We start from the raw sequence: 20,056 nt of genomic DNA, 5'->3' as shown, positions 1-20,056 counted from the left end.
CCAGGCAATGCGGTATATTTCAAAAACTAAGATGGCGTCATCTGTGGCGAACAAAGGTGTGAGAGTTGTCTTTTGTCTGACAGGTTAAGCGGTCATAATTGATACCTGATGCTCTGAGGTTGCAACACAAAATGATGTTGCCATTTTAGAGTAATTAGTTGGAGAGGTGTTTGATAGCGGATACGGAACTCTGGGGTAGATTCATCTCTTGAGTGGTATTCTAGTTCTGACTGAGAAGCAGCCATGCATTCAGACGGAACTACGTACCATTTAGTCACGCACCTATCATTCACTACAAGCAAGTACATCAACCCCCTTAGACAAACTAGCTCTGCAGTCTGTCTACAGCAGACCCTACAAATTGAGCAATTCTGCTGAGGATGATAGTGATATAGGAGTGACACACAAGCACACACTCAAAAACGGTCACACACACACAGCGCCTAGCGGTTAGAGCGTTGGGCCAGTAACTGAGAGGTCGCTAGTTTGAATCCCCGAGCCGACAATGTGCCCTTGAGCAAGGCACTTAACCCTAATTGCTCCAGGGTCGTCGTTGATTTTGGCAGACCCTGGCCGTGACCCCACACACCGAAGGTGTCTCAGGGAGAGTGGGATGTCCCTAACCCTAACCCTAACCCTAACCCTAACCCTAAAAACACATTTCCAATTCACACATGTGTATTAATACACACTTTTGTGAAATAGGACAGATATAAGTACCCACCAACTTATTATTACAGACACACGGTTAAAACGTCCAGATTTCCCATTAGCTTTTGTTATTTATCAGATGCTAATGTTAGGATAGGGACATCTTGACAGATTATCCAAAAATAGGGATAATTCATGATGAGGGAGATGGGGTGAGACAACATTGTATCTCAAGCACCAGTCAAAATGCTGACCGCTGGTTTCAGGATTTCTGTCAGTACTCATTTACTTGTGTTTACTTGCTCTCAGTGTTTATTTGCTCTCTCCTTAAATTTCTGCAGTAAAATAAGAAAAGAGAGGCTAGTCAGGGCTGACTTTGAACATCGGGCATCTTCTGAAAGGGACTCAAGGATGAGGTGGACAGACAGCACAGCACTTCCTCCGCTCTCCTGACACTTTTGTTGAGGGCTGAGAATGAACGAGGTAATCCAAGCCGAGCCATGGTCACTTGAGAAGGTGGGGGCTGGCTGGCGGTATGCTGCTAGCCTTTCCCATGAAGACGCTCTTTTGTGTCTGAGTGTGTTTGCTTCAAAAGTCTTGACCCTCAGATAGATATCGCTTTAGGTTTACCACTTTTTAACGCAAAGGACACAACACACTATCCACCTTAGAAATATCTATGTTTTGTGTGCAAGTGAATGTACACCGTTTTTATGTCAATATACTGAAATGAATTCAATTTGAATTCATTTGCTTTTGTTCAAATTATATTACTTTCTACTTTTGACTAATAACTCAAATCTGACCCATGCGTGCAGATTGAGAGTAGAATGTACATCATCACTCTGCGTCTTCTAGCGTGGAGCAGAAGGTCACTTGTGGTTTCATGCTCTGCCTCCAGTCTTAGTCCTGGCGCCTTGACTCTGTGCTGCTGAGAGGGTGACATTTAGACGGTGCGTCTTGGAATGGAGGTGTGTTCTGTTCTATAATACATGTCTGACACGGCAGAGATTAATGTGGCCCTGCCTCGGGGTGTGTGGAGAAAAACTGATTGTTGGGGAAGTCATAACAAGTTTCCTTACAACTGTACATAAAGGTACATGGTAATTGATATGACAGCAAGCAAAACACAACAAGTTATTTCACAAGCTAGTGAATTAACTTATATTATATAGCTATTAATCATCTTTAGACAAGCTTTTAGATGTACTAACATGATACATTCATTTGGACTGTGTGCGTACAATACAAACGTGTGTGTGTGTGTGTGTGTGTGTGTGTGTGTGTGTGTGTGTGTGTGTGTGTGTGTGTGTGTGTGTGTGTGTGTGTGTGTGTGTGTGTGTGTGTGTGTGTGTGTAGGGGGAGGGTGTGAGCAGATTGATGTGGGCCTGTCCTCAGCATAACCGCCAGCGATGATGTGATCAGTTGTGCGGGCTATCAGTCAGTCAGCCAGTTAGTCAGTCAGTCAGACTTCAGTCAGCCGTCAGTCAGTCCAGGTGGTAGGCCATCAAACTGAAGGCTCATTTTAGGCCCAGTGTTTTCTCTGTCAGATTTGTGCTCAGTAAGGCTTAGACTTGTCCCAGTAATGGCACATCTCCATTCAGCAGTAGCTGTTTGCTGGAGGATCACCTTACATTGCTCATTATCTGTCTGCAGCAGGCCTCAGCAAACAAACAGTCCAATAGCCTTTGAATGGTGAGAAAATTTTGAATATATAGGTCCAAAGTCAAACAGTTTTCTCCTGTCGTCGAGGCTATTGGGGCTCACAGTGTTGCATACACACACGCGCGTGGGCACACACACGGGTACACACAGTTACACACACGGGTACACACACACTTTCAGTAAAAATGCTATTGCAAATGGGGCTAATCGTTCCGTAAATATTTGTTGTATTTTTGCAGAATTACTACTTGTTAGTCAAATAAACATTATGATTAGAAAATGATAATGTTAGATCATATTTATTTTCATTTCGTCTGTACTAACCTCAACACTGGCGATGACAACAGTTGCACTTTTCTAGTTTGGCTTAGCAGAAATTAAATACTAACATGCAAATTGAGAACTGTCCCTCAGGTCAAGGTGCTGCATAAAATCTGATAGGCCTACCTCAGGTTCAGATAATTTGGTTAATGAATTCTAAGCACATGTACATTTAAAGGAAATATAGACTCTCAGTATTATATATCCTGTAGAATCCCTAACTCTATCAATTCTATAAGTGATGTATTGGATCTCTGTGTGGACTCTCACCGTAACACACCGAGCGTCGGGCGGGGTTTTCGCTCCACCCTTGCACTTGATTGAAGAATTAAGGTCACTAATTAGTAAGGAACTCTCCTCACCTGGTTGTCTAGGTCTTAATTGAGAGGAAAAGACAGAAGCCTGCAGAAACTAGGCCCTCCATGGAATGAGTTTGACAACCCTGTTCTAACACATAATACTAATGACTAATAAGGACAGGACACACACTATATTTTGGCCTTCGCCTGTCACAGCAGTCCTATGTGTGTGTCTCAAATGACACTAAGTAGTGCACTAATTAGAAAATAGGGTGCCGTTTGGTACGCAGACCTATCCCGCTGGGCACACACTGGTTGAACCAACGTTGTTTCCAAGTCATTTCAATGAAATCACGTTGAACCAACGTGGAATAGGCGTTGAACTGACGTCTGCGCCCCGTGGGATGTGCCTCGGGCAAGGTTTTAAGGTATATGGTGGTGAGGGGGTGTCGATTGCAGAGGAGACACACTGGACTGTGTGATGGAGGAAGCTGCATGCTGCAGCTCCCCATCCCTTTGTTGATGTCCATCACCAGGTGTCCATGGTAACCCTACCACACACATCTCTCTCTCTCTCTGCTGCATGCTCCTGCTTTTAACAACTTCCTGGGTGTGTCCCAAATGGCAACCTATTCACTAAAAAGTGCACTACTTTTGACCAGAGCCCAATGACACCTGGTCAAAAGTAGGGCAATATGGGAATAGGGAGCCATTTGAGGCGCAAACCCTGTCTTTCTGACTACTGTCCATACAGCAAACCTGCTCACCCCGAGTAGAACGTCCTCCAAAAACCTTTTGTTAAAGTCAGTTTCTTATACATGATCTTCAGCACATCTATCTCAATCCAATATCAACATTTTGGAGTGCATTTGGCCTACATGTGGTCATTTGGATTATGAAAACGGCATTTCACAAAATATGGATAGTGTAAGGATTAAAAAACTTAAACAACAAGGCTGACCTACCAGTATCTGTATTGTGTTTAGAATCTTCTGTATATTACTGTTCAGAAAGTCCCACGAGTCCTCGTCTGAGAGAGAGGTCCGTGGCTTGGCTTGACTGGGTTATTATCCACCACACAGGCAAACTGTACTCTGAGGATTGTTAAACGTAAGCGCTTAACCAAACTATGTTTTCCACTTCCACTAACTGTATTTTCATAAGGTTTTCTTGGTTAGTATTTTTAGTCCTTTACGCAGATATAAAAATTCCTAAATTGCTCTCTGTTTACGCCTCAAAACCTCCAAATAGGCCTCTGTATTCATCCTGAAATGTTGTCAACTCCCTTGCCTTAAACAAGTATACTTTTTTAGAGACACTCAATACGTCTATCTAATGCAGCATTACATAACCAGATAATAATGAATATCTGTTTAGCGTTGTACAATAATTTTCTATAATAATAATAATATTTTTTATATGTAATGACAATTTTTTATAGGTATTCTGAATTTATGTATTAGGTAATTCTAGAATGCAGCAGGGGAATCACGTATAGGCTATCCTTAAATAAGAAAAAAATATATATATAATAATAATAATGATAATAATGAATAAAAATATTTAAGCAATAAGGCCCGAGAGTGTGTGGTATATTGCCCAAATACCACAAACCTCTGAGATGCCTTATTGCTATTATAAACTGTCTTCCAACATAATTAGAAGAGTAAAAATAAATGTTTTGTCATACCCGTGGTATATAGTCTGATATAACACGGCTTTTAGCCAATCAGCATTCAAGGCTCGAACCACGCATTTTATAATATAGATTATAACATTAATACAGAAATATCAACATATAAGCATTATCTTAATACATACTGTACATTCATGTTCGTGTTTATATTCATAATACCTTATTGTAGTGAGAATGAATTACAGTAGCCTTGTAGTATTTCAAGAAGGCTTTGAGTTGGATTCGATTCAATTTACTACATATCAAAATATATTCTGTCCAAGGTAGCCTATCATTCATACTAGTATAATATAATAAATATAATCTTATAATAATCTAATTTCGATTAGGCATATGATCTCTCTGTGTATTTAGTCTACACATCCAAGGCAACCTATAGCTCACATGGATTGGATGGGCGAATACCCATTCGAGCAGAATTCAGTTGAACAGACGTAAACTGTAAACTGAAATAAACAATTAGCAAAAACAAATGTGCATAGAGGGAAAATGTAGCTGTGAATGTGGGCAGTCTGGTTTAATCGATCAGTGATAGCTTGCTCACGGTCAACAATTGATTTTGATGTTTGTCTGAAGATCAACACGATACGCAGTCCCAAATGGAGGTACATTTACAACATATCACTTTTAAACGTCGTTAATGCTCCTCTCGGCATAGCATTATTAGCGTTAGCTTTACAACACGTCTGTCTTGTATCCTTCTATGATTACTGATGCAAACGGTGCGTAACCGCAGTTGCGGACGCATGACCTGTATCTCTGCGTGATGTTTGGATTGATCAGGGGCTCCAGAGGTTTGTGTACAGTCGGTTCTGATACTGTATGTTGGATTATCGGGTGTTTCGTGTTTGTCTTGGAATTGGCTATCCAATAGATGCGTCATTGTATGATTTTTGTCATGGTCTGGAGCCTATATCAAATAAGGGCGTGTTAGTCTTTATTCTTGACTGATTGTTGTGTAGCTATTGCGGCCAGCCTCCTTACCCAGATGGGGTGGGGGTGGCAAGCCTGACGGTGGCATCTGGCCAAAGGTGTCGGCCTACAGAGATACCATCTTGCAAGGCGCCGAAAAGTGCGAAGCATCATTAACTCCAGAAAAGCTTGGTTTGCACGAAATTGAAGGGAGGCATGGTGAGTGACACATCAGGGAAAAAAACTGTTATACTGAATCCTTACTACGAAGTTATTTTACCAACTGCAAATGCATCATTTTAATTTTACCAGGAGCCAACAACATAAACTGCAGGAATTAGGCAAATCCAAAGATATGAACGAGGCATTTCCCGTTTAGCATGCCTTTATTACGCACAGTTAGGCTATAAAAAATATATAATACAGCTTCTGTAGATATAATTTACAAAATTACAAATAGGCCTACATGATATTGTTAATAACATTTTGAATTGTCCCTTTCCGGACATAGGCCTAACAAATAGAGATTGTGCACGATTGGCTGAACCCAGAGAGCATGCAGGATTATCATCTGTTGCGAGAAACAATGCGCTGGCTACATCATTCGTTTTACACAATTTCGATTTGGGATGAGTTTTGAATGAGTGGAATTCCAAATATGTAATAATGATGTCCTAATCAACACAACCCCGCTGCATTGGTGCCGGTGAAACAAGACTGTACCACCATTCATGTCGACATTCGATTATTTTAGATTTTTAGCCTATTGGCATGCAATGCAATTACACGGAATGACGTTGAAAATGTAGGTTCGTCACTTACTAGTGGATTATGCATTTTTTGAAATCTTTTAATTTTACGCATTTTCTTTAGGCTACATTGCCTGTGATCTTGACTGTCCGTTGGTTTCGTTGTGTTATGAAGCGGAGGTCGGGAGAGATAGTCCGTGTACGCTCAACGCCTCGTGCTGGTGCTTGCTCAAGGGACTGGGAGGTTTTCTGTCTCCTGCGAAAAACAAACAAGAGATACGTTCAATGGAACAAATAAATCGTAATTCTATCCATCATCAGACCAGTGAGAACACAAAAGCGTGTTAGCTGTAGGCCCCAAAGCCGTGGCAAGAAGAGCAGATATCGCAACACAATCTCAAAAGACAATGCCATACCATACCTCACCACGACTGCAGCAAAAGAGATATGGCATGTCTGGCCGTTTTAATTATTGAGATATTTAGACAGAGTAGTCTCTGATGTCTCATCTGACATAGATCAAGGTTATTGGGCTGTCAATAGTAGCCTATCAAATGGTTATGGAATCATATGTGTCCATTGTATTGTAGACCTAACATACTACAGAACACAAATACAAACGCAGCATGTAAAGTGTTGGTCCCATGAGCTGAAATAAAATATCCTAGAAATGTTCCAAATGTCTCTCAAATGTTGTGCGCAAATTTGTTTACATCCCTGTTAGTGAGTATTTCTCATTTCCCAAGATAATCCATCCACCTGACAGGTGTGGCATATCAAGAAACTGATAAAACAGCATGATCATTACAAAGGTGCACCTTGTGCCGGGGACAATAAAATACCACTCTAAGATGTGCAGTTTTGTCACACAACACAATGCCACAGATGTCTCAAGTTTTGAGGGAGCATGCAATTGGCATACTGACTACAGGAATGTCCACCAGAGCCGTTGCCAGAGAATTGAAGGTTCATCTTTCTACCATAAGCCACCTCGTTTTCTAGAATTTGGCAGTATGTCCAATCCGCCTCACAACCGTAGACCACGTGTATCCACGCCAGCCCCACCTGCGGGATCGTCTGAGACCACCCACCAGGACAGGTGATGAAACTTTAAGCAATCTTTTGTGGGGAAAAACGTAATCTTTGAAATTGTTTTATGTTGCTTTTATACTTTTGTTCAGCATATGTAGCAACATTTCTTCACAAAAATATAATAGGGACATAGGCCAAGCTACTGACATCATAATGGTTGGATAAACAGCAGCATCAATTTTCCAACAGGGTATGGATCATGTAGACCTACTCAAGTATTTAATGTAGAATGGTGCTCATTGGTGTAACATTAATTAGCTTATCAGGCTATCTCTTCATGCAACACAGTCTCACATTCAATTCGCGCATATATGTACAAAATGTATTTCAGCAGATTTCGTGCGTTTTTGTGCATTTTTGGGCTGGTTAAATTCGTTTGAAAATACACGAATTTCTGTGCTACTTAATTCGTGCGAAAAGACACAAATTTAACCAGTAGGCGACACAAGCCTTTGCAACAACCATATAGACGCGATAATTTATATTTCATTTTTGTTCTTCTTAATGGCTAATTCAACGTCATGAATATACAGAAATGTTGTCTTTGTTTAACCATGTTTTAAAATGTGTCGTTGTATGCCTATATGTACTGTTTTAGACTTGCTGAACAGAATTTGAGAAAAGACGCACATTTACCTGCGACTTAATTCGTGGGAAATATTGTTTTATTAATGCCAATGCTGTTTTCTGTGCTTGATTTCGCTTAATACTTTGGATACTGGTGCACTTGTAATCAGAACGCCTTTTTGTCATGTAGGCAACCATACACGATTTTCTTCATAACCCATTTCATATTTCGTGGAGCCTAAATTACACAATTTTCTTCATAATGCATGTATTACATGTTAATGTAAAATAATGAATTATGTTGGCTTACACTTATGGCCTTTCCAAGGCCTTTCCATACCTTAAGGGAACATTTTAGCACTCGCCATATGGTTAGTGAGAAACGCCACATTGCAAATGTAAGGTGAGAAACGCCACATTGCAAATGTAAGGTCCCTTACTAGACGTCCTGCAACGTTTCTAAAATTCGCAGACGGCGTCGGGCCGTGCGCGGGGGAGAGATCTTTCAGGAAGTCATCAAACTAAATCTCTCGGACGTTCGGTTTCCGTTTTATAAAAATAACACATTTTGGTCATTTTTCCGCAGTCTAGGAAATTCCCACCAGAGGGAAAATAAATAATATTGCAAATGCACAAGCACATTGCAAATGCATGTGGCCTTTTCTCCTAAACGGAAAATATTTCGAAGACGTAATGGACAGTTGGCCCCGAACAAGATGGCGTGGAGGCCTCAACGCTTTTTGAGTTATGGCCATTTTTCTGTGATTAAAGGTCAAAAACGTAAAGTAGGGTGCTAATTTGACCGCTTCACGTCAAAGTACATAAGCATACGGTGTCAGGAAAAAAAGAACCAGCCATTTATCTATCGTAATTTAAGAGAAATCGTACATTGACAAATTGGTCATGTTCACAAGAAGGAGTTAAAAAAAAAAAAAGTTACAGATCCAGTTGCAGTGTGTTCAGACGAACATTTTTTAAGTGGGTCTCGAAGCTCTGCCACTGCATCGCAGTGCTAGCTGCGCCACTAGAGTCTCTGGGTTCGCGCCCAGGCTCTGCTGCAGCCGGCCGCGACCGGGAGGTCCGTTGGCCTAGCGTCGTCCGGGTTAGGGAGGGTTTGGCCGGTAGGGATATCCTTGTCTCATCGCGCTCCAGCGACTCCTGTGGCGGGCCGGGGGCAGTGCGCGCTAGCCAAGGGGGCCATGTGCACGGTGTTTCCTCCGGCACATTGGTGCGGCTGGCTTCCGGGTTGGAGGCGCGCTGTGTTAAGAAGCAGTGCGGCTTGGTTGGGTTGTGCTTCGGAGGACGCGTGGCTTTCGACCTTCGTCTCTCCTGAGCCCATACGGGAGTTGTAGCGATGAGACAAGATAGTAATTACTAGCGATTGGATACCACGAAGAAAAGGGGATAAAAGGATGGAGTGAAAAAGTACGGTGCTTAAAGACACACAAAGCCTGAAATGGCATTGCCATTATCTCCAGGCCGTGCCGAGTTCAACGAGATGCCCCGCTTGACCGTAGCTAGCTCGGTCTGAGTGCAGCGACAGGGACAAGAAGAAGGACCCAAATGACCCTTTGACCTCAATTTCATATTTTTTTGCTTTTGGGAGACAGAGAGAGAACCGTTAAGGTTAGAAGCACAATTTGACCTCAGGAACGTTCCTAAGGTCCTCCCGATCTGTGCAAGCCTAACATGGACCGTGTGGCATTAACCCTTAATAGTTAAAAGAAGGTGTTTACATCAAACAGTTTACAATGACATGTCTCCCCATAGGAATACATTTCCTGCTCCCCTAAATTCAACCTGAAGCCTATGTGGGTTAATAATGCCTTATGAACCTGTCTTCGATGACAATCCATCAGGCCACTATGAGGTCTACCTGTGTCAATTCTAAAGATTCGATTTTAAATCACCCTAAAAGTGTTTGCCATACCCAACCTGCAGTTTGAGAGAAATAGTGCATTCAACCCTATGTAAATCAGTGAGTTCTTAACGTATAGACTTAAAACTCAGGATTCTGTAAAAGCCCACTCCAATGAGGATATGTGTTTACTTTCAGCTTCCTGTGCCAACCGGAAGTGCCATAATTGGTGTCAAAAGGGCTGTTTCGAAGGGTTAAAAAAGTCAAATCTTTCCAAAACTTAATATATGTGAATAGGCAACCCTCATGAACTGTAAATCAGTCATTCATCCCATCAGATTTCAAGGAAAAATTTACACACCCACACAGAAAGGATGGAGTGACACACTGAGGGGCTTAGAGGCAGACAGTGCCTGCAATAGTTACTTTTGTTTGAACTTTTAAAGAACCGTCAGACCTAGAGTTCTGAAACTTTACAAACCTGTTCTAGAGCTCAGGTCGATTAAGCACGGTGAGTTATGTGGCTCTAGAAGGTTCTCGGACCGATAAAAAGCCTCGGTGCATTTGCATTGACTTCAATTCATTTTGAGCATTACAAAATGGTGACATTTAGAAAAGTCCCAGAGTTGCAAGACTAGGTGCATTGAAACCGGCTCGGCCCATAGAGACGGACCCCGACATTTCTGTCCGATAGCTCATTCAAGGACCCCGTAGCAAGGCATGGAAAAAAGTGGAATTTCAGCACCAATTAAGGTTTTGCTCGGGCACCGAATGACCTATCGAGCCGAAACTTGGGATTTTAGGTCGCCTCACATAGGGCTAAACATAATGTGAAAACTGGACCCGCAGCTAGAACATAACTACGTATTATTTGTTTTATTATGGTTTAAATGGAAGGCGCTGTGAATTTTGGGCCTGCTCTGAAATATGTGATAGTTGGCTTCTAAACGAGTTGGAAAAAGTGAGTTTGGAGTCAGATGGTATCAGTTTGGTGTCTGAAAATATCTAATTGGCTGATGGACACTGACTTGCTAGTTGACTTTTGTGCATTTGCAATATGTTTCAACAGTGAAAAACCACCAAAATAGCATTCTGAAATCACCACTAAAAATGACATCACCATAGCCGTGCCGAGTTCAACGAGATGCCCCGCTTGACCGTAGCTTGCTCGGTCTGAGCGCAGCGACAGTGACAAGAAGATGACCCTTGACCTACATTTCAAGTCTTTTGCTTTTGGGAGACAGAAAGAGAACTGTTAAGGTTTAGAAGCACAATTTGACCTCAGGAACGTTCCTAAGGTCTCTGTGCAAGCCTAACATTGACCGTGTGGCATTAACCCTTAACAGTTAAAAGAAGGTGTTTACATCAAACAGTTTACAATGACATCTCACCCCATAGGAACACATTGCCTGCACCCCTAAATTCAACCTGAAGCCTATGTGGGTTATGAATGTCTTATGAACCTGTCTTCAATGACAATCCATCAAGCCACTATGAGGTCTACCTGTGTTGATTCTAAGCTTCCTGGAGCAACCGGAAGTGATAAAATCACCCTAAAAGTGTTTTGCCATACCCAACCAGCAGTTTGTGATATATAGTGCATTCAACCCTGTGTAAATCAGTCAGTTCTTAACGTATAGACTTAAAACTCAGGATTCTGTAAAAGCATACCCCGATCAGGATATGTATTTACTTATAGCTTCCTGTGCCAACCGGACGTGCCTTAAAATGGGGTCATAGGTGCTGTTTCGAAGGTTTAAAAAAGTCAGATCTTTCCAAAACTTTAAATGTGTGAATCGGTCAACCCTCATGAACTGTAAATCAGTAATTTCGCTAAACAGATGTCAAAGAAAAGCTCTCTCACACACACACACCACACACACACACACACACACACACACACACACACACACACACACACACACACACACACACACACACACACACACACACAGCAAGGATGGAGTGAAAAAGTATGGTGCTTAAAGACACACAGAGCCTTAAATGCTTTTAGGGGGGATCCAGACTTCCATACCCGCTCTGGGAGCGCTATACTACCGCCCCAAATCAATGGGTGCTGGCCTGAGTGATTTATGGAGGTTTTCAAAAAATATTCTGTTTTTTCTTCTGGAAAATATTTTATGTTTTTTCTTCTCGAGTCAATGGCCTGAGTGACTTATGGAGGTTTTCAAAAAATATTCTAAGTCCAAACTTTTCATGCACCTGGTATTTTTTTGGGGTTACCAGGCGTCATTTTTCAAAACGGTTGAAATTGCTTTTAGGGGGCATCCAGAGTGTCACATGACCGGATGAGGTAACTATTCTTGTAACTTTCCCGTAGGCTAGAAGCTTTCCGGTGTTTTGCTGCTCGACACAGGTCGACGCAGGTATTGCAGTTGATTTATCGTTATCGTAACCGTAGGTGCAGCCAAGTGGAAATACGAAAGCTTTCTAGCTATTTCGCACTGACGGTAATTTGAACACAAGAACATTTCTAGTGAAAAGGTGCTTACACTCAGAGCCATGTATTTACACTCAGCCACCCTAGCCTTATTACGGGTTAACGTTTTGGTAATTTTGGTTGGCCAACAAAATGTAAGACTACAATGACTGCATACGTTTCCCCAAATGTTATACGATTTTTTTTGTTGTTGTTGTTATTGATGGACAATGGCAAGGCTGCCATTGTATTTTCAGTTACATTCTGTTCAATAAAAATGGTTTACACGTTTATTTTTTAAGAAATACATGGAACTACAACCGAATAAAACACCATTAACCATCATGCATTGCTTACATTCATTCTATCCTGAAAAGTCTGTTCAGAAAAATCGAAAACAGTACATATAGGCATAAAACCACTGTTTTAATAGGGATTAAATAAAGACAATATATATATAACCTCTTATGGTTAAATGGTTAAAAAAAGACAAAATATCTATATATTCATAACGTAAAATAAATAAATACAGGCGATCGCGTCTATGGTTGTTGCAACGGCTTGTGTGTCGCCTACTGGTTAAATTCGTGTCTTTTCGCACGAATTAAGTAGCACAGAAATTCGTGTATTTTCGCACGAATTAAGTAGCACAGAAATGTGTATTTTCAAACGAATTGAACCACCCCAAAAATGCACAAAAACGCACGAAATCTGCTGAAATACATTTTGTACACATATTTTTTTTATTTTTTATTTTATTTAACCTTTATTTAACCAGGTAGGCAAATTGAGAACACGTTCTCATTTACAATTGCGACCTGGCCAAGATAAAGCAAAGCAGTTCGACACATACAACAACACATAGTTACACATGGAGTAAAACAACATATAGTCAATAATACAGTGAAAAAAAATAAAATAAGTCTATATACAATGTGAGCAAGTGAGGTGAGATATGCGCGAATTGAATGTGAGGCTGGGCTGCTTCATGACGTATTTTTAAAAATTTTGAATAAGTCGAATGAATGAATTGACATCGCTCATTTCATGGCTGTTATCATTTATATTAAATTACCTCAACGACATTTGTATCTGTAAAAATAAAAACCTTCCAAATCGACCTACTCGTCATTAAAAAGCAAACGCACTAAAAGCTTGAAAATAAGAACATAATGTAGCCTAACATTTCTTCGCAAATTGAATAAACATAATTTGAACATCATAATTGCAACTTTATATTTTTAAGAATATGTAGGCCTAAACCTTTTGAAGAATAAGGTCGAAGTCGTTATAGTAATCATATAGGCCTATTCAAATATTATTATTGGGTTCTTCAAGATCACCTATAGGTCTACCGTCATCACCTGAGTGGGTACTGCTGTGTTATACCTCTAGGCCAAAACGACTTGCACAGTAAATAAAGTAGCCTACACTTCCAATGCCTTCTCTCAGAGGACTTAATGGTTTCCTTATGAGTCGCACAACGCAGCGCCTGCTCTGTTCAGACATTCTCTAAATGTCAACTGTTGTCTTCCTAGACCCCCTAATTGGGCACCAACTGTTGGGTCGTTAGCTTTCGACCCACAAGCCCTAATCTTTTTTGTTTGACGAGTGCATATACAAATTGCTGGTGTTTGATTGACAGCTGCCTTAAGCCATGCCTGCCATTGTTCTGCATTCAAATATCACCTGCGTATTTGAAATGTAAAAACGTATAGCTAAGTACACAGACTGCATGGTTTACCTTCTCGTGCTGAGTGTTTGAAGGACATCGCCATGTGGAGGTCTCCACCTTGCATCGTCGCTTCGCTGTTGGGGTGGGCAAGGCTCGTGCTTTGAGACTGCCAGTGGTGTCCAGTTGTCATATAGTTACCTGCTGGTCCACCATACACCCCGTATTGGTTTGGGGGAGAGTAGGCACAAGCAGGGACATAACTAGATAGGTTTGAAGAAGACTGGAAAGGAAAATAAGAAAATAATGCATCTTAAGCACAGAGAAGCAAATCCGCCCCCAACACTTTTATGCATGCATTGTATTTACAGTGGAAATGTAGTGGAAACGGATTTCTGATCAAACTATGAACATATTCGTTGTTTGTGTATTGTTTGTGTATTTGATTCATAAATGTACCTGAGGAAACTTGATGTCTGCCTCTAGGGAGGATTTCTCTATTCCGTTGACACCATGGGCAGAGGAAAACGTCGCTCTGTTTACGCTCGCCCACTCCTCCATTTTTGATGGGTACCCCTCCGCTCCAGCGATGGCTGTGGGAAATGTTTCAGTGTAGAATATAACATTTTTAAGTCTACAAACCATTTTAGGTTTTTATTCGATTTTGTATCGATATTTTCAGATATACCTCTGCTGAGGACAACATTCCTCTTGCACAAAGCCATGCTATGATAAACATTGTTTTTTGATTTAGGTAAATTCGTGTGTAAATTCTTCGTTAAACACACACTTCAACCAAATCTTTATTTTCTAAAATCAGATCGAATGTTTGTGGCCAATGCCATGTTTTTGTAAGATCTATCATGAAAATTTAGAACAACATTTTATATTTTAAACATTCTTCTTCATTTGACACCTATAGCGTTTGCCTCTTCCATTTACAGAGGCCCGATTACATGCGATTATAACGCTATATTGTGAAGGGAAACAATGATATCTCAAATAAAATAAGACGTTCAATTAACGTTCACACAATGGGCTACGGGTTCGATGTAGAACTATGAGTAGACCTACTAATAGCCAAACCACAAAGTAGTCCTCACACCGATAGGCTAGCCTTATTTGACCATTGACACATTTCAAGAGGATTTGGCGTCCATATTTATATCAGATGTGTAATTCGGCTCCATTTAAAAAAAAAAAATACTTCGTTGTATGACTAACGTATAGGGCTATTTTAGGCCTAGCCTATTAGCCCCATAATACCGTTTCACTATTTTACAGTTAAACCTAAAAATTTATTTTATTTATCAATCTATGTCGTTTAATATAAGTTGGTTGTTTTACGTTGTTTCTCATTCATATGGAATTGTATGAAATATCTGTTTGATTGACAAGAGACACTGATTCGTAGATATTGAACTATAATGCACCTGGAAATATTTCCAATGTGAGAAGTGTGTATGCACTCAGTAATGCAGTTTCTGAAGAATCAACTGAGTTGCAAGAGTCAAATTCAATTTTACCACCAACCTGCAGGGTCCATGAAGGCTCGGATGCCCAAAATGTTGCTGACTGTGTGCACGGAAGGCCAACCATGGCGGGAGAGGCTGACATGGCCCGGCGTGACCGGTATACCGGGACCGCTGCCAATTTTTGTCCCAGTGGGTGACATTGCGCTGGGGTATGAGTACGGGTACATGTGGTTGTAGGAGAGCTGAGGATGGATTGGCTTGCTGTTCTCATATTGGCCCGGCTGGGAAAGATTTCCTATTTTGTTGCGTAAAATACGGCTTATGGAGCTGACGGAGGGAACGTTATATTTATCACACACTGCATCTGTAAGAAGCCTGTCCCTGATCTCCCAAGCAAATATTCCAGGGTCTCCTTGTTTGTAATCCCTTATGCTTTTCACCACGTTGGGTGTTGTGACCCGGGGTTTACTTCCTCCTATGGCACCGGGCAGTATCGAACCCGTCTCGTTGTATCTCGCTAGTATCTTGCTCACACAGCCATGAGAGACTCGAAGCTGCCTACTGATGTCACACGGTCGTATTCCAAGTTGAGCTAATTCCACGATTCTGATCCGAATCGAATTTGGAAGTGGTCGTCCGTTGACAAATACCCCGCCAAGCTGGTTCACTTCTCCATATGTTTGATCTGCAAGAAACAAATAAGGAATTGCATTGAGGTGCATCGACTCGACAGATCAGTGTAACCGTGTTTTAAACTAATAGCATAACCACAATAGCCTGTAGCTTATAGCTTAATGCACAGCGCGCACTCAGGTTTCCAAAGCACCATTCCCTATCCTTGATCTAACCTATATCATTAGTATTATTATGGCCTTGAAATACAATGTCCAATAACCTATAATGATCTCAAACTTTGGAAAGCAGCTCAATCCAAATGTGGGTTAAAAAGTAAATGGAAACAGAGACATGGACGCTGCCATTGGAATGATACATGGATGCACGCATTTGAGAATAGGATAGTGCAATATAATGGTAAAACCTCTAAATCTCTTTTTATGCAAATATTTTCTCTTGATGAGTCCATGCCAAATGAATCACGGCCCACTGTGCACAGGACTAAATTCAACGTCTTTTCCGCGTTGGTTCAACGTAATTCCATTGAAATGACGTGTAAACTATGTTGATTCAACCAGTGTGTACCCAGTAGGGAGAGCTTACCCATTGCCTTTGGTGTGAGATGTTGTCCTTTTGCAGTTTAAGAATGGCCGAAAAGTGCGGTCTCTCCCCTCTGCACATGAGATGAGGAAAATGGTTTTGCTGTGCGTTTTTCCTTTAGCGCTGCCCTTTCATTTCTGGTAAAATGATCGAAGACGGCGAGTTTGGGCAAAGGTACTGAAGTGATTTTTGTCCCATAAGGGGAAATTTGTCCATCCCAAAGGCTCAAGTGTGCGGAGATTCATTTGACGCGTCCATTACGTCAATCTCGTTGGCTGCGCTCAAGACTCCTTCCCCATTTCATTGGTCTCCTCCTTCGCGTGTATGTTAGCCCAGGCTACTTCACCCAATCTTTTCCGGGTTTTAGAGTTGAACTTCTGTCAAGAGGGCCTTCGTCACACCGACGAGAACTCTTGGTAATCGGAACAAACATGCGCTTGGAAATTAAAATCTAACGAAAGCTATTCTCCATGACAAGGATGTCTCTGTTTAAATATATTTTATTAATAATGTCTAGAATTAACTTGCCATTAGGAGATGTTATTTTTAATGCATTTACGGATTGATGCTGATGTGCACGTTTTCCGCCGTGATATAGGTTTGCAATATAATGTTAATTTACAAGGGTATTCGCATTGTTATCCATCCGAATAGTTACCTGCAGTCATTGAAACGTTGACTGGAAGGCATGAACCTATATAGACATGTGCTAAAACCACCGAAAATCTGCCACTTTTGCTTGAATATACCTACTCTACCATTATTGCAAATAATTTAATCTGCATGTGCACAATGGCCATATGGAAACCATACTCAATTCATAATATTTCTAGTTTAATAGAATACAAACCATTTCTAACAATGCATTTTGAGGGATCCCTGGTGTGCTTGATTAATAAGGGAGTGATAATTACTTCGGTTACCCATGGCTAAGACTAGCTGATAAATTGACGGCATGGTTGATGGATTATTTTCATGCGGAGCCTTTTAGTTTCTGTAGTATTTAAAGACTATTGATTGCATGCTTAATGACGTTGGACCCTTTCATTTTCCAAACAAATTGTATAGCTATTGATTATGATAGGTCTATACCTATCAGACACATGTAGGCCTACGAAGAATGTACTCCTCACACCAACAAAATAATTCAAATTATTTAGACGTTTTTAAATTCACAGAAGTTGACCAAACATCTGTCATTTTTTTACTTTCATACCCCTTGACTTATTCCATATTTTGTTGTGTTACAGCCTGAATTCAAAATCGATTAAATATTAGTTTTCCTCTCACGTATCTACACACAATACCCCATAATGACAAAGTGAAAACATTTTTTAAACCTTTTTTTCAAATTTATTGAAAATTAAATAAATATTTAATTTATATAAGTATTCACACCCTTGAGTCAATACTTTGTTGGAACCACATTTGGCAGCAATTACATCTGTGAGTCTTTTGTAAGTCTCTAAGAGCTTTTCTCACCTGGATTGTGCAACATTTGACCATTTATTATTTTCATAATTCTTCAACCTCTGTTAAAATTGGTTGTTGATCATTGCTGGACTACCATTTTCAGGTCTTGCCATAGATTGTCAAGTATAATTAAGTCAAAGCTGTAACTCGGCCACTCAGGAACATTCACTGTGTTCTTGGTAAGCAACTCCAGTGTAGATTTGGCCTTGTGTTTTAGGTTATTGTCCTGCTGAAAAGTGAAGTTATCTCCCAATGTCTGGTGGAAAGCAGACTGAACCCGGTTTTCCTCTAGAATTTTGCCTGTGCTTAGCTCCATTCCATTTCTTTTTTATTCTGAAATACTCCACAGTCCTTAATAACGATTGCAAGCATACCCATAACATGATGCAGCCACCATCATGTTTTAAAATATGTAGAGTGGTACTCAGTAATGTGTTGTATTGGTTTTGCCACAAACATAACAGTTTTTTTTCAGGACAAAACGTGAATTGCTTTGCAAATTATTTTATTACTTTAGTGCCTTGTTGCAAACAGGATGCATGTTTTTGAATATTTTTATTCTGTACAGGCTTCCTTCTTTTCACTCTGTCAGTCAGGTTAGTATTGTGGAGTAACCTATCCCCCATTGAACTCTGTAGCTGTTTTAAAGTCACGATTGGCCTCATGGTGAAATCTCTGAGCGGTTTCCTTCCTCTCTGGCAACTGAGTTGGGAAGGACGCCTGTATCTTTGTAGTGACTGGGTGTACTGATACAACATCCAAAGTTTAATTAATAGCTTCACCATGCTCAAAGCAATATTCAATGTCTGTTTTTTTACCCATCTACCAATAGGTGCCCTTCTTTTTCGAGGCATTGTAAAAGCTCCCTGGTCTCTGTTGTTGAATCTCTGTTGGAAATTCACTGCTTGATTGAGGGACCTTACATATACTTGTATGTGTGGGGTACCGAGATGAGGTAGTTATTAATTAAATCATGTTAACACTATTATTGCACAAAGAGTGAGTCCATGCAACTTGTTATGTGACTTGTTAAGCACATTTTTACTCCTGAACTTATTTAGGCTTGTCATAATAAAGGGGTTGAATACTTATTGACTCAAGACATTTTAGTTTTTCATTTGTAATTCATATGTAAACATTTCGAAAAACATAATTCCACTCTGATATTATGGGGTATTGAGTGTAGGCCAGTGACAATTTCTTTTTTCAATGTAATCAATTTTAAATGCAGGCTGTCAAACAGCAAAATGTGTAGAAGGTCAAAGGGTGTGAGTACTTTCTGATTCCTGTACAGCTCATTACAGTGGTTGCATTATACATATTTGGCATGCAGGCATACTGTGTATTTTTGGTTTTTGCCTCTCTTTTTCTCTGAAGAACTATGTTAATAGCTTATTGGTCCACGCCATTTCTTGTTTGCCTATAACCAAATTAAGCATTTCTTTCGTTATAGCCATAATTTCAGCAAGAAGGCGTTGTTTTATTCACTACATGTATGTTGTTTGACATATTCATTCAAATTGATTACAAATGATCTGCATTGATATGTTTCCATGAAAATTAAAAAGATGAAACTTTTGTTGTGTTTTTTTTGTTAGATAGGCTTCTGCCATCGGAGTACTGCGAGGTGGCTACTTATTTATTTAAGTGATTACCCCTGAAAGTATAGGTTTATACCCGTTAAGCTGGTAGAATATTGTTTCAATTTTCTTTCTTTCTTTATGTTATTGAGAATATTTCTGTGTTTTCTTTTTTGATTGAATGTTTGTGAGGATAACGATCTCATCGTTCAGTCAGAGGACTTGATCAAGACAAGGCTCGTGCAAGGCAAGGTGTCAATGAAAATAGTATAGACTACAGTGCATATCCACACCTGCATGTGCACAACAGATGTTTTTGATAAGAATTTGATATAGGCAGCCCGCTGTATTTATTGCACATAGTTTATAGAAAGACACACCTGGTTTTGTG

At 40.4% G+C, this 20,056-nt stretch overlaps 1 protein-coding gene across 1 annotated transcript; it reads right to left on the bottom strand.

Annotated features, from left to right (window-relative positions):
- Positions 1-5,911: 5,911 nt before the first annotated feature.
- Positions 5,912-16,847, bottom strand: LOC139583087 (paired box protein Pax-1-like). The gene is made up of 5 exons (XM_071413830.1): positions 16,616-16,847; positions 15,456-16,082; positions 14,382-14,515; positions 13,995-14,205; positions 5,912-6,549 (listed from the first exon to the last, which is right to left on the bottom strand). The coding sequence occupies exons 1-5, from the start codon at positions 16,617-16,619 to the stop codon at positions 6,461-6,463; spliced, it is 1,065 nt and encodes a 354-aa protein (XP_071269931.1). The 5' UTR covers positions 16,620-16,847; the 3' UTR covers positions 5,912-6,460.
- Between the last annotated feature and the right edge of the window lie 3,209 nt (positions 16,848-20,056).

Source organism: Salvelinus alpinus, chromosome 8 (genome assembly GCF_045679555.1).
Source record: "Salvelinus alpinus chromosome 8, SLU_Salpinus.1, whole genome shotgun sequence".
Lineage (NCBI taxonomy): Eukaryota > Metazoa > Chordata > Actinopteri > Salmoniformes > Salmonidae > Salvelinus > Salvelinus alpinus.
The sequence above is the reverse complement of the archived record's forward strand: the minus strand, read 5'-3'. Positions and strand labels throughout refer to the sequence as shown.

Bases quoted from the DNA above. Each gene is read 5' to 3' on its own strand.
- LOC139583087 (XM_071413830.1), bottom strand. The intron at 14,516-15,455 runs GTTGGTGGTAAA...CATTTCCCACAG, and splicing joins AGCCTTCATGGACCCTGCAG to CCATCGCTGGAGCGGAGGGG. The intron at 14,206-14,381 runs GTACATTTATGA...TTTCCTTTCCAG, and splicing joins CAGACATCAAGTTTCCTCAG to TCTTCTTCAAACCTATCTAG.